Source organism: Apteryx rowi, unplaced genomic scaffold, assembly GCF_003343035.1.
Source record: "Apteryx rowi isolate R43461 unplaced genomic scaffold, aptRow1 scaffold_0, whole genome shotgun sequence".
NCBI lineage: Eukaryota > Metazoa > Chordata > Aves > Apterygiformes > Apterygidae > Apteryx > Apteryx rowi.
In genome coordinates this window covers 1,732,301-1,747,340 of record NW_020447195.1, presented here as the reverse complement: position 1 = coordinate 1,747,340, position 15,040 = coordinate 1,732,301, and the positions used below count along the sequence as shown (strand labels likewise).

General features: G+C 37.8%; 1 protein-coding gene across 1 annotated transcript in view; it reads left to right on the top strand.

The window, feature by feature from the left end:
- SULF2 (sulfatase 2) overlaps positions 1-15,040 on the top strand; it is a 177,098-nt gene that overhangs the window by 126,504 nt on the left and 35,554 nt on the right. Inside the window, exons 6-9 of the mRNA XM_026086242.1 lie at positions 3,119-3,270; positions 6,835-7,004; positions 11,274-11,424; positions 13,457-13,632. Of these exons, the coding sequence (XP_025942027.1) occupies positions 3,119-3,270; positions 6,835-7,004; positions 11,274-11,424; positions 13,457-13,632 (649 nt within the window). The remainder of the gene's footprint in view (positions 1-3,118; positions 3,271-6,834; positions 7,005-11,273; positions 11,425-13,456; positions 13,633-15,040) is intronic.

Below are 15,040 nucleotides of genomic sequence, written 5' to 3'. Positions count from 1 at the left end.
GTTATGAACTCCAGCGGAAATGGTTACAGTGTACAAAGGGCTCAATTCTTGTATATCCTGTTTCATGTAGTCTTAGGAGAGATGGCTTTGTGTAGTATTTAAGGCAAGAGAAAACCACATTCCTACTGCATTTATTAAAAACAGCCATGTGGATGTTTTTTAATCATCCCTTCATAGCCTGGGTATAGAAGCATGGCTGAGCATCTCAAACAGCAGTCTCCATGAATGTTTGTTAACGAAATCTTGGAGCGGTTTGGAATCGGATGTACCGAAGGCACATGTACTCTAGTGAGCAGCTGTCTCTGGGGGTGAACTAATCTGATGAGGTGGAAAATTGTGTTAGAGAGAATCTTTGCAATCCAAAATCAAAATTTTTCACCAGCATCAAGAGGGCTTTATTGTAACCCAGTATTTTGTAGTACTGAGGAGTAATGTTTAGAAGTTTTTAAATAATGAGCCTTTCAAGGGCTGAGAAGGAGTAAGGAGGGGGGAAAAGGAAAAAACATTAAATGGAAGATTGGAAACAGCAGAGAAAATTATTTAAAGCACTTTGACATCCATGACAGATTATAGACATCCTGAATGTACAATGGGGGGTATGCAAAAGGTGCTGGAAGGAACTTCCGCCAGACTTTCCTTTAATGCCTCTGCAGAATAACAATGAAGTAATTCTTTACAGAATGCCTCTTTCCTGAGTTCTTCAGCTGGCTCAGCCAAGGGTTTTAGGAACTGACTGGTAAACTGGAAGCTCAGCTTCCATGAACAGGGTGGGCAGAAATGCCAAATATATCTCTGTTTGGATGTAATACATTGATAAGGGACAGAAGGCTTTGGAGTGGCTTGTGCATATTTGCTACTGTAGATGGTAGTCAGTGTTTCAATCCACTATTCCCTGTTACCAGGCCAAGAAAAAAATGTGCATCTGTGTTGTTTAATTACCCCAATCACTGTGGATTGCCTTTCACTCTTTAAAAATTAGAAGTTGTTCACAGAACAAAGTCATTTGAAAATGTGTGTATAAGCTCCTTCCTGAGTAATGTGATAGTTTTTATCTGCAGTGGAGTAGATTTTGCTTTGTTCATTGCTGCTAATTTACTTTGCTTGATTAAAGAAGGCATCAAGAGTTAGAGTTTAGGACAAGGAAACAGAAATTCCTTTCTGCAACCTGCTTATCAGTTACTTAACCCTTTTGTAAGTGGCTCATCTATAGCATAACACCTTACTTACTTTTGCAAAATTGTTCAAAAGCACAGTGTAATTTCAAATAGTTTATTAATTGTCTCCCAATAGATCTGCCCTCCTCATCTTCTGTGATACAGATCCCAATTCTATCAGCACTTCCATCTCTTTCAAACGCTTAGAAGGACGTCAAACATTCGCTCAGTTTCTCTTGGCTCAACTAACACATGTTAATTGAATACACTGCAAATTTGTTCAGGAGGATGATTCAAAATGTGCTTTTGAATTCTACGTAAGCACTTTGAGGTGGACCTTATGGACATTCAATGCACAATATGCCTACTCCCTGTAAAATTATTCCATTCCATTATACCATTCCATTATGCTATTATGCTACTAATGCCACATTTCCTATTTTTGCAGAAAGGAAAAACATTATCAGTTAATCATACGGAGCGCTCTTGCATACTGTTCTGTATCTCTGTTTCTTACTTTGGGACAGATATTCAGCCTACTAAAATAGACTTGGGTCCATTGACTTCAATAAGGCTGGCCCTTTTTACACTGGCTGAAAGCCTGGTCTGCTCTTTCTGCAGTACTGCTCCTTGTATGTACATAAATGCAAGGGGGTGCAGGATCAGACACTATAGGCTTCAAGCTTTAAAAAAGAATCCTTAAGAACCTGGGAATTGAGAATTGTACGCTCAAATCCCCTGTGTTTTGAGATGAGCTTTAATCTAGGACTAAGATCAGGAATCTCCTATCTTCTGTTGCCCTTACGGAAGCACAGATGTTCACTAATAGACTGTCAGTGTGAGTTGCTTCAGGCACTGTGTGCCTCTGAATTAAAAATCGGTGTAACATCAAGTGGAACAAGCGTAATGATCTTTGAGCTAGTCACCGTGGTAGTGGCAGTGCTAACTTTCATTACCAGACCGTTCAGAAGTTCAGATCTGAGAGTTCTGAGCATGGAAATTCAGATGCTGAAGCGCTTTGCAGCCCCAAGAACAGATTTTTGCCTTTAAGCCTTAAATAACTAGCTAGAGGAATGGGATCTTCCAGTACAATATATCCTGTAATTGCATAGTGATGACAACACATAAACTAATACTGACATGCACGTACTATTAAAAAAATTCATTTTTTTAACTGGAATGGGGTAAAAGTGTCACTGAGTACATCGTGTATCTTAAGGAATTTGTTTTTTTCCCCATCAAATTCTAGTGTTTTGCATTTTTCTTAACCATTTTCTGCAAAGTGATTTGTATCTGTGCACTTGTGGCTTACAGGAGCACGGCTAGCCTGCTCTTCTGGGAGGATGGCTCAAATGCCGACCCTGCCTTCTGTAAGGATCCTTGTACTCTCCCTGCACTTGTTCTGCCAAACAGACTGCTGCTTCGTTTCTTTAATGCAGCAAGTTTAAAATCTCATCATATTTATGGACCTCATTTGTAGGCATTTCTCCCAAGCCAGCCTCCTTTTACTGGCTTCGCTGCTTCTGCCAGATACTAGGTGGAGATGGCTTAAGTGGGTGTAACCAAAATGAAAAGTGTAGCTAAATTTGGTGATTCAGGATAGGGTGAGATAATGTGGCAACTGGCGCTATTTTAAACATTTTCTGTTTTGTTTGTCTAAGTCTGAACGATCATGCACTAAGGAAAATATAGTTGTAACTGTGGTCCAGTTCATCTCCTATTTAGTCCAGTTGAAAATCAAAAGAATTGTGTTATAGAGCTCTGAAATAAAGAAATAAAGGGAAGTTAAAGCCAAATTTTACAAGTTATTTCATAATTTATCTCTTACCTTATATGTATCTGAATGAAGAAAACAAAGCTCCAGTCAGAAGAGACAGAAATGAGAGTATTGTTAGATATGGTGTCTTTGAGGTGTTTATGCTGCATTTTCTTAATACATATGCTTCTGCTTTCTCTACCTCCAGCTTTCTTCGGAAAGTACCTTAATGAATACAATGGTTCCTATGTGCCTCCTGGTTGGAAAGAATGGGTTGGATTGCTTAAAAACTCTCGATTTTACAACTACACGCTCTGTAGAAATGGAGTGAAGGAGAAGCATGGATTTGACTACTCCAGGGTAGGTTCTACTGGTTTATTTCTAATCCTTTAACGTTTGTATATAGCTGCAAGAAAGCTACAAACACTTTATGGTTTTAGTCTGACAAAAGAATTCTTTTCAGACTTGAAAGCTGCTGCCTGTAATGTCAGCTGCAGCCCAACAGGCATCGTGTTTGGACCTTCTGTTATCTTCCGTTGCTGAAGAGTCACGTTACTGAAAACACTTTCAGCAGCAGTGGGAATATAAACAAAACATCCTGAGACTGTAAATATATATTATGAGCTAAAGACTTGAAAAGGAATTTAAATTCTGTATGATGACTATTTCTGTGCTTGGTACTTTAATTTTTGCGTGCCAAGTCTGATCGTCATCTATTCCCCTAGTGTAGAACTGATTTCAGTGGAGTTGCACAAGTGTAAAGGAGATTAGAATCCAGTTCCCTCCAGCGAGGCCCATCTTTTTACGTTAATCTAAGGAACTTGTTTCACAGCCATAATATGATGGAGAGTTCATAGGATTTTGGTGTGTTACATGATAATCTGACTTTACTGTCTGAATGAATGGAGCATTTAACTATTAAATATGTATTTCCACTTTTTGTTACAGGCAAATATGTTTCCTCAAATCCTTGCAAGGATGCTCTACTCTCGGCAAACTAACTAAAATGCTTGATACTCATTGTCCTATGCAGTACTATTCTTTTTTCTCATCTAACACACATTACAGCTCAAACAGTTAAATGTTTGCAGTCAGGGGTATATTTATTTGAACCAAAAGTGTGAACTTGGCGAAGTAACCAGCTTCTGTGATTTCCTAAAATAGCCTGAACAATCTGTGGAATATGATTATAGATAAATTTATCAGTAAATTGCTGTAGCTTATGTAGTGTATAATCTAAAAAGTTGACTCACTCTCTTGCACAATACTCATTTGTAGGGTGTATTTGCTTAACAGAAATTCAGTTTCCTTTCTACTTATCGAGCACAAATCCTTCCTTCATATTTTTGCTTCATTAGCAATGTGTTCACAGTCACTTTTTTCTTTGAGACTGATGTCTGTGTGATTTGCCCCTTTCCCCCCCATTTGAAATTTTTTAATTTAATGTGCTTTGTGTTGAAAGATGAAACTTAACAGGCTTCCAAGGTTTCATTTTCTATTACCAGCTGCGAAGGGGAAGGGGCAACTGATGAACAGAATTATTTCTCTTTTATCTCCTTTCTGATCTATGAAAAATGAGAGAGCTAATCTTTACAGCCGTGCTACCAAAAATGTTTTGACGGAAATCAATCTTAAATGAAACAGTGTCAGGCAAGTGATTTCACAGGGCAGCGTTCCCCATTGTAACAAGGGGCCAACAGGGAACTTGAAGTTCAAATGTCCTCAGCTCTATTTTGTATATGTAGTACTTGAAAATGTTAAGGTTTTCATTTAGTTCAGTTTTTCTTACTGAATTTGATAGTAAAAAAAACTTGATAAAGTTATAAACATTTTGATAATCTTCATATTCTTGCATAATACAGTGCTATAATAATAACCAGATGATAGCGTGCAGAGCAACAGCACATGTTGATGTTAGTATTGGAGTTCAAATGAACATACAGAAGCTGAGATAGAGACTGAATATCTTTCCTTCCTGCTGTTTTTGTTTCTTCACTTTTGGAAACTTAATTTTCCAGCAAGGAACAAATGAAATGAAATTTCTTCAGAGAGATTTTTTTTGACCCTTTCTACTTGACATAATTAATATGTTAATTCATGTGCCAGTGGAAAACTAGAAAAACCCATTACTAATTCTGTCCTCCAAAGCAACTGCTAAGCATTATCCTCTGAAAATCAAAACTTTGCAAATCATTTCAGATTTTCTAGCCGGAAGTACTCTACTCACTTTTTTTCTATCAATTGAATTTTTAGTTCCGTATGCATTAGCACAGTCAACTACAACTCCACAATGTGGAGCCTTAAAAAAAAGAAATCAGTTAGAGGAAATATTTCTGTTCAGTCGTTTGGCTTGGTAAATACTTGGTTTTGCAACATTTAATTTGAATGATGTTTTGACTAGGTTGAATATCTTCATCCATAAAACGGAATTTGAAAACTATGCTCTCTTAATGGCTAAACCAAAGATGAGTTACATACTTAAGAAACTGACTGCCCAGCTTAAAAAAAAAAATTTCTTTTTTCAATTAAAAAAAACCCCAACCTTTAACGTTGGTGCATTTTTGAGAGCACTCCGGTATGCTCAGCTAGAGGTATGGTCTCAGTTATTGTATGGACATTCAGAAGTCATTTCTGCTTTGGTCAGGTTTATTGTACATCCTCCTGTTCCCTGCAAATCATTAGGAATAGAGGTCCTTCAATTAACCTTGATGGAATTATGTCTGTTTGCACCTGCTTTCATGGCTGAAAATACCGTATCAGTAACAGTCATAATCGTGGCAGTCTCGTAACAGACATGCCTCATGGGCAGACCAATATATAAAATTATAACTGGAGGCTGCCAGCCTGGTTCTGGGATACACAGGACATAATTTAGGGGAAAAAAAGATAAATACAGTCAATGAAAAAGGTTTCCTTTGACTAATAACAGCTGACTTCTCAGGTTAAGGACACTGGCAGTGGTAAAGAGGAGAAAGTGTCTGAACCATGGACAGAAAGCTGTACTTAAAGGGAGATGCCATCCAGTATGTACCACACTTTGTACTTGTTCACTTGACCAGAGCCAGCCATTATGTCTGATTTTGCGTTCAGCTGTGACATGATGATTATTATTTTTGTTTTTAAAGGAGCAGCTTTGCAATGTTGTGTGTCCCATCCTACTCTTGTCTGAGGGGTATTTATGTGCAGCAGTTCCCATAATTTAGCCAAAGAAAAAGAAGGTGGTATATCATTAAAAATATTCTCTTTAATCTGTTTAGCTCCAGGAGATATCAGATGTACATGATACTTTTTAGAAAGTAGAAAGATTGACAGTCCACATCTTCCAAAGGGAGTTTTCTAAGTTCCCAGTAATTTACTTTATAGACGTACATCTCTATCAGATTGTCACTGTATCTGTAAAGTGAATGAAATTTTTGGTCCAGCTAGTCCAGCGTCTTTTAGTTTTAGTGACTGATGCTTCAGAGGGATGTTAAGAAAAATGAATACCAACCCTGAATTTTCAAAGCACTTTTATAAGGTAAGGAGGGACTACATGCCTTGGAAACTTTACCACCAGAAAGCAAAGAAATTGGCCTGTAATTTTCAATTCTTTATTAATATGTGGTCACTGTATTTAGCATTGTGATCTCCTTAATTTAATTATGCACTCTGGGAATAAAGCTTTCTAATTGATCTTCTTTAGTGTCATTTATTTCTGAGGTGAAACTGTTGCTTTTCGTATTTTTAGTCAGTGAAGAGAAGATGATTTCATTTTAGTTTTTGATGTTTTAACATCTAAATTTTATTCCCTCCTCCTCCCTTTCTGAGCTAAGTAGCCTCCTTTTTCCTGTTTCTTATGATACCTCAGGCTTCCCCTTGCCATCTCACTCCCCAGCTTGCATTTATTGTTGAAATATCTCATTAAACTTTTCCTTCCACTTCCAGGATTATCTAACTGATCTGATCACCAATGACAGTATTACCTTCTTCAGAATCTCAAAGAAGATGTATCCTCACAGGCCTGTATTGATGGTTATAAGCCATGCTGCTCCTCATGGTCCTGAAGATTCAGCCCCTCAGTATTCACATCTCTTTCCTAATGCCTCACAACACATGTAAGGAAAAAGAAAACCCTTGTATTTCCAGGTTCAGGAGTTTAAAAGTGCTGTGTACCTCTGGGTGAAAAAATGTTTGCCTTACAATACTCTTGGCATAAGTTTGTCACATACACAGAAAGAGTTTGGAGATTTTTATACTTCTTCAGAACAGTACAAGTATCTTGAGAATGGCTACCACATCTACAACTCAAAATTGTAGCCCGTTGAGATAAATGGAAAGGTTCATGTTGAATTCATTGGGCGTTGTGACAGACTATTTGGAAAGTAAACCACTGTTTTATTTTGAGCAGGGGAATTGAAATCTGGTTCCTGGGCTGTAATCTCTTCAGGGGAAGAAACTGTATCTTCCTATCCGTATGCACAAACTATGTTATTTTATGGGTATTACCAAAAATCTCATAGTGTGCAATAGCCATTATTCCTATTTTATATATGGAAAGAGAGGAAATAGAGGCCTGCAGTGTCAAATTAGATGGTTCAGTTATTTCTGAATGAGTTGGCTTGTCTCTGCATGGCACCTGACAGTCTTGAAAACAGCTCAGGTGCCAGAAACACTACAGCCTGGTTACCCAGTTAACGCGTTAGCGCCAGTGCAGCACCGTGATGAGACAGTTCTTGTTTAGAGTCACAGAGCCTGCTTACAGGCACAACTCCATAGTGCTCCCCTGGGTAGTTCAGACACCTCCTCACATGCTGCTCATGTGAATGAGTCTCCCAAACTGCCTTTTAGGCAAACTGAAAACATTCCAAGATTTTTCCGATTACTGGCTTTGTGCCTTCACTGATGTTCAACATTTGTAATTTTCTTTCTACATGCACATTTTTTCTCCAAGGGCCATTCCATTTTACCTTGCATTTGTGAAGGAACTGGGAATTGATTGAAATAATAATCAGTTGGTAGCCAAGGGTGCTCAGGACTAGTCCAAAGTCCAGTGAAATCCATTTGAGCTTTTCCACTCAATTTAAAATAGACTCTGAGAGAAAAATTTTCCTTTGTTCTATTGCCTAAGTATTACAGAATTTAGAATTATATATTTCATTATTCTGTGCTGTGCTACAAAAGAGAATGTGTATCCCAGATTTACAGCAATACTGTATTTCACGCTTGTTTGCCATCTTGTGCTCATTTTTTTTTCTTTGAAATGAAAATTACAGAAATGCCAAATGAGTAATTTCTGCTATTGCTAGTACCCAGTATTGACTTCAGTCTTATTAGAAGTGCTTGTGGAAGGCATTCTTATCTCAGAGATGAGAGTCATTTATCAAACAGCATTCTGTAGCCATTTAATTATGGCAGTCCAATGAAAAGGAGTGGAAGGAGTTGAGGAAGGACAGCAATGAAAAATATAAACTGCATCTGTTTTTCTTTTGCTCATAGTTTAACTTTCATTTTCATGCAAACTAGGTTTACCTTCCTGATTATAAAATAGTTGCACAAAAATATTTTTAGTTGCAGGTGACCTTTCTTAGGGTGGTTATTCAGGAAGTACCACATTGCAGAAGTAAGTTTTGTTTGTAAAGAAACAAATTATCATACTAGGTTACAGAATTGTATTATTCTTTTAGATATGAACATAAAGCAGAATTTTATATATAAATCTGGTGCAAAGAAACAGCCAGTCTTAAATGATTTCAGACACTTTTCCATAGCACTATGTAGAAATAATCTATAAGGATTTTCATTGGCCTGGTTTTAAGATTGAAACTAAAAATGCAGGAGGCGCATCATTCCCTTGCTATATATGCAGCATTGTCCTCTGGTTTCCGTGTTTTCCCCTGCTCCCACATCCTAGGAAATCCCTCCGTGACAGATAAATCTGTCAACGATAACAGGCGGTAGGTAGTTCTCGCTGTTTCCCTACCTTGTGAATAGGGGTCGGCCACGATGAGAAGTACACAAGTGGAAGGCTTCTGTGCTCATGGATTGCCCCAAAGCAGCAGCTGGACAGATTTTGCCAGGTGCCAGCACCAGGAGGCAATGCACCACGTAGCGTGTCTTTGTATCCCTGCCTGCAGGAGCACTGGTAAAGTGGACATGCTGATGCTTATGTTATATCCGCCCAGCAAAATGAAGGCAGGACTGCAATGCTCGTGCTAGTTGACACACTGCTTTGCGGTCTTTTTTTGTTTGAAAATTATCCTCATCAGCCAGCATTCGCATAGCAAATCCCTGGGCTACATGATCGAGTTTCCTTTTTTACTGCATGTATTGATAGCTGCAGAGGATGCAACAGTTGGGCATCACAAATATTATTTGTGCAGAGGGTACATTTTACCACCCTTCTTTTCCAAGGTCAAATGCAATCAGGCTAGGACTTCTTTTGAGCATGTTTGAAGAGGCCATCTTACCCAGCTTCTAGGAATGTTGTATTTTGTGTGTTTTGCCCATAAGACAGACAAATCTGTTAAGTGTAAGAGGGTTACATCTGTAGTAATCAAAGAAAATCATGGGCTTGGGTTGGATTAAACAGCGGGAGGTTTCAGATCAGCCAGGAAATCACAAAGTAAGCTGAAAAGGAGTTTGCCAAGCATTTTTGATTCATTCTGGGCATCACATAGCAACAGTTTCCTTTACTGTCAGCATTTTCAAAGGAGCAATGTCATTATTTCAGCCACAATAACATTCTGAAACTCAAGAGGCTATTAACAATACGCAGAGAATAAACACCAGCCCTGTCCTCCCTATATGAAGAATCCTCCATTTGCCGCCTATGCACATTTTTCAGATAGCATCCAACAAAGGCTTTCTGCATAAAACATTTCACTGTCAAATTATTAATTTCATATTTATATTACAACTTCTAAATTACCTGTCATATTCAAAGATGCTTTAGATGCACCTTATTTTGAGGAGAAGTTTCAATTTATATTAGTATTGTTTATTTTGATAACTTACCCTGCTGCTCTGTTACATATGTAAAAACAACAGTAGATATTTTCCAAATATGAGCTGAATTTGTCAGGAAGTTGTGTTTTAGGAGGAAGAAAATAACTAAATGTCTGCTATTTTTTCCTGTGTTATTGTGTCACCCTCTTGGCTTGCACATTTGCATAGATTGATGTAATCGCTTTGAATGGAAAAGGAAGCCTTAACAAATCATTTAGAAAAAGTAATCTTTAATATTTGAGAATCTGCATGTGGTGTGTCTTGAGCCAGCATGTGAAGAAACAGACAAAAATGGTTCTCAGTCTTAAGTAATAACAAACTTTTTAGGAATATTTATGGTAGGTAAAAGTAATATTTCTTGTAAATGTAAGATATAAATGTAACTTTTTAGTGAGCTGGTGATGCAAAGAGTCAACAGCATGATAATGATATACCAAAATAAATCTTTTGTTTATATCCAGCTGGCCTAGAACAATATAGTTATGCACAGAAGAGCAATCTCTGGAACTGCCATCAGCATGAATTAATGGACAGTCAGTGATGTTCATCCTCATCACTTTAATGGTGTTAAAGGATCATGAGGACGTGAAGGGGCTGTGAGATTCCAGGAGGACATCGAATCCAGCTCTTGGGGTTTTGGCAGTGATGTTAATTATCTTTCTTTAGTGTGAACTCATCAATTTGTAATTTGAGAGTTTTTGATGATCACAAAAGAGTTGGTGGCTGGAAAGTATCTACAAAATACAGTCCTATTTCCCCTCACCCCTGCTTTTCTTGGCAGGTCTTTAAAATCCGGCTTTGTATCCACTTCTGCTTGCCATGAGCTCACATGCAGTTTGATACTACCAGGTAGGGTACCGGTGCTCCTCTGGGTACACGAGTGCTAAAGTATTCAAGTGGCCAGTCATGCTGAATTCAAAAGAGCTGCTACTTATCAGTAACTTTTCAGCAAGTGTGATAGTTGTTGTTAAACAGCCTGAACAATAATATTCTGTGCTAATGTGCACAGAATGAAAGCAAAGCAATTACATGAGTAGGAACTCAGTAGTTCATGCTCTTCATTCAGATAATACTTCCCAGTTGTGGTGTTAGGCTTCTAATCTTTTGGCCTTGAAATGTATCCATGTTAGTCTGAACACTGCTAGAACAATGTGTGTCTACTCTTTCAATAGGTTTTATTCCCCACAGAGCTGTTTTCATTCTCCCATCTTTCATATAGAACATGAAAGGATAATACTTTTCCAAACTAAATGTAATGCTTTCCTGTGCACTCAGAGAGTCAGTCCTATAGCATTGATCAAATAGAAATTTTTGGTGTACATTACTGTGGCTTTTCTTCTACACTGCTAAATTATTCTGCTTTTCTATCTGTTCCTTAGCACTCCTAGTTATAACTATGCTCCAAACCCAGACAAGCACTGGATAATGAGGTACACGGGTCCCATGAAACCTATACACATGGAGTTCACTAACATGCTGCAGAGAAAGCGCCTTCAAACACTCATGTCTGTGGATGACTCTATGGAGATGGTAAGCTTAGTAGTCGCTTTTTTCTCAGGTCAACAGGTACTTTTTTCTTGAATTAAGCTACAAAATGCTTGTGCTAAGTGTGGATGTAAGAGGGAGGAGGAGGACTGCTCGAGTTTTTAAATAGCATGCCCATCGTTTCACCTCTGAGGATATTGTCTCTCTAGACGAGGATCCTTACATCTTGAATAAAGACAGGCACTATGAGTTGGGTGGTGTAAGCAAGCTGTTTTTTGCCACAGACCCACTATTGATTAAGAGGAGAGGGATCACCTGAAAAAATTGTACATTATGAATTTAAAAAATGTATATCCTGATAGTCAAAAGTCATCCTATAACCTGTTGGAAATTAGGAACCTAACTGTGGGCCTATTTTGATCCCGTAACACTGTGGCTTTCTGAGAGAACTCTAAAAAAAAAAATTTGAATGAAGTTAAACCAGTCCTAGCTGGAACAACACTATGGTAAAACGGGTCCAGGATGTTAAATACACAAAGTAAGTAAATATATAGGTAGAGGTTTTTCTGAATTGTCTGCATTATGTAACAGTGAGATTACAGAAATCTCACAGTGCAAGTTGGGCGTCTTGAATAGAAACGTCTGAACTAGCTAAAAGCTACTGCAAAAAAGAATGGATTTGTTTCCAGCTGCAAGAAGTCAGCTTTAAAAGTGTTGCAATGTACTGCTTGTCTGTTGGCATTCTTATTCAAAAAGGTAACACATAAAATAAGTGGAATTCTGTGAGTTAAGGAGGAGATTATCTGGATGGCATTGCTTTAACTTGTTAGTAATGTCTTATAATTACTGATTCAGGAAAGTATGATCTCTACTTCATATTAATGAACCTGCTTAGATGGATCAGATACCAGCATTAGGGGAGCTTAGCTACTTTACTAGACTATTCTGATTTTCTGTTTAGTAAAATGGTTTCGCTTTGGATGAGTTTATCATGACTGTGTTTCAGTGGAGACAAAATCTGTGTTTTTTGTTTGTTTCTTTTAGATTTGGTTTGCGTTTTTTTTAGCTGTAATCCCCAAGTTGGTCTGATCTTTTCCACTGAATTGTATGTGTCTAATAGTCTTTCAAAATCTAAAAAAAAAGTTTGTATTTTTTCACTACTGGAACAGATAACCTTGAATTTATATTGATGAAATTCTATCTGTATCGAAGAAGTTTCTTTTGATACGGGTCAGCATGATAGCAGAACCATGCTTATATTTTTGTAGCCCAGGCTCTGCAAGAATTAATGGACAGGAAATGACGTTTCAGTTGGAAGGGTCTGCTGTGTAGGGTCTTGATGTTGCATGTACATCATGTGACAGAAATTGCATGGAGCTGTGCAAGTGAAAATATCACATAAAAACTAGTCCTTGGTGTTCAAGTCAGTACGTTTCACATGAAGATTCCCATTTAAATCCCTAGAAGCAACCACAAGTATGGTTAAAGCGTCTCTTAATTCTCCATGTTTGTTCTCCAGCTAGTGAGAGTATGACTAAGTGATGTTTATTTGGGTGAGATTTTGCAAATATTCTGAATAGTGGGGACTCATTTGTCTGAAGGCAGGTTAGCTGAGTGTTGCTTAAATAAGCATGAGATGTAAAATGCTTTCATTTTATTAAAATTGTTTGCTACAGAAAAAAAAATAAAGGTGGCGAGAGAATTTCAAAAGTGCTCGTCACCCTAAAACTCTCATCTATGTTACCATGTATATATGTAGTACTATTTTGATAACTCTCAGACAAAATACTGAACCCAGACTCTTTTCAAACTCTGGCATCTTAATGGTCTACCTAAATACAGAAAATGGAGATTTGCCCTGTAATGTATAACCCCAATTTTTAGTTGTAAATTTTTTCGTGTGTGTGATTACATGTCATTCAGAATAGTCCATCATGATAACTCAGTGGCATGCTGACGTGTTGTTATTTATGTGTAGATTATACATAGGCAGAAAATTATATCCAATATTCTATATATATATAGTACCATGCAATGCAGAGAATGTCATGTTTTGTTTTGTTTTGCTTTTTTTCAGATTTATAATACGTTGGTTGAAACAGGTGAACTGGACAATACCTATATAATATACACAGCTGACCATGGTTATCATATTGGGCAGTTTGGGCTAGTGAAAGGAAAGTCCATGCCGTATGAGTTCGATATCAGAGTTCCCTTCTATGTCCGAGGTCCAAATGTGGAGGCTGGGTCCTTGTAAGTTCTCGGCTAGTGTGCATGTGTGTGTGTATGTTGTGACCAGAAAAATCCATTATATTCACATCTCAAATCATCTTGACTTGGCATCCAAGTGGAGGCACAAAGTTCTGCCCATTTTGACTGACTACCTGCTTTTCTTTGGCAGCAAAGTAGGTTTGCTCAGCCAGCAGAATGGATAGCATGTGCTGCTGTATAATCAGGGTTCCTTGCACAGGTGGGCAGCCCAAGTCACTAGACATTTGTGGATGCAGTTAAAAAAGTCACTTGGAAATGTGTCTAATCTAGGAAACACTGATTTGTTTCCTTTTGAAGAATGCAAAAAAATACCTGTAATTAATACATTTTCCAGGTGAAACTACATTATATAATGTTCACTGGCACAGTAGATAATATTGTTGGACATTAATTAAATCATTTTGTGGCATCACTTGTTTCAGCTTGTGAAGAGGAATGCATGTAATGCTTTACATAGTATTATCCGCAGAAGATTCTCCTTGGTTCATCCTTTGCAATTACATGGTTAGGGCTCTTTGTCAGATACACACAGGCGTGCAGAATATGACTGTTAATTAAAATGGTAGCTTTGATCAGCTAAGAAATTATGTAAATATACTTTCTAAGCAATTATTTCAATATCAAATATTTGCACTTAAGTAATGATTTTGGACAGTGCCATAATTTGCTGTCTTTTCTTTGTATCAGTGTGCATGCGTTAGCATAATTAACATATATAGTCTTCCATGCACAAATTTTTTTCTTCGCTGCAGAGGACCAGATCTAGTGTGTAATAGAGTAATAGTGTGTAAGTAGCAAATAGTTATAAAAAATGTCATTCCATTTGCTGGTTCAATTCACTGATTCACAGTCATAGTATCAGTGAGCCAAAAAAATACTAAATTATGTAGGTATTGCACTGTGTATTTGTAATTTGTTTGCAGCAGTTATGCGTGCGAAGTGAACAACATCTCTTCCTAAAGCGCAGTCCTGATAGAATCTGAATGTTAAGCTTTCTGAGATGCGATGATTTCATTTTCTGTACCAGGTTTCCAAAGCTTTTGTTGATTTCAGTTGAAGTTGTGGTCTTGGGACTGAAAAATCTGTTTTTTTGCCTCTGTAGAAGTCAGCACTGAACAACTCAGTGAAACATGTGACTTTAGCAAAAAGACCCAAGTGAGTAATATTACTGGGGAAAGGAGAGGGGGTATATTTTGTAGAGGAATAGGAGACTGCTCTAATGTGAGGTGACATAAGGAGAAGGTTTGAAGCCATGAGTTTGAGAGAAGTAGAGCAGATAGGGGTTAGACTAGGAGGAAAAAACAGGCACAGTGAGGGGAATAAGAGTAGCCTGAAAGATAAACGTCTGGGGAGCTGGTGCCTGCGTTAGGGACTCTGTGACTGGCACCGG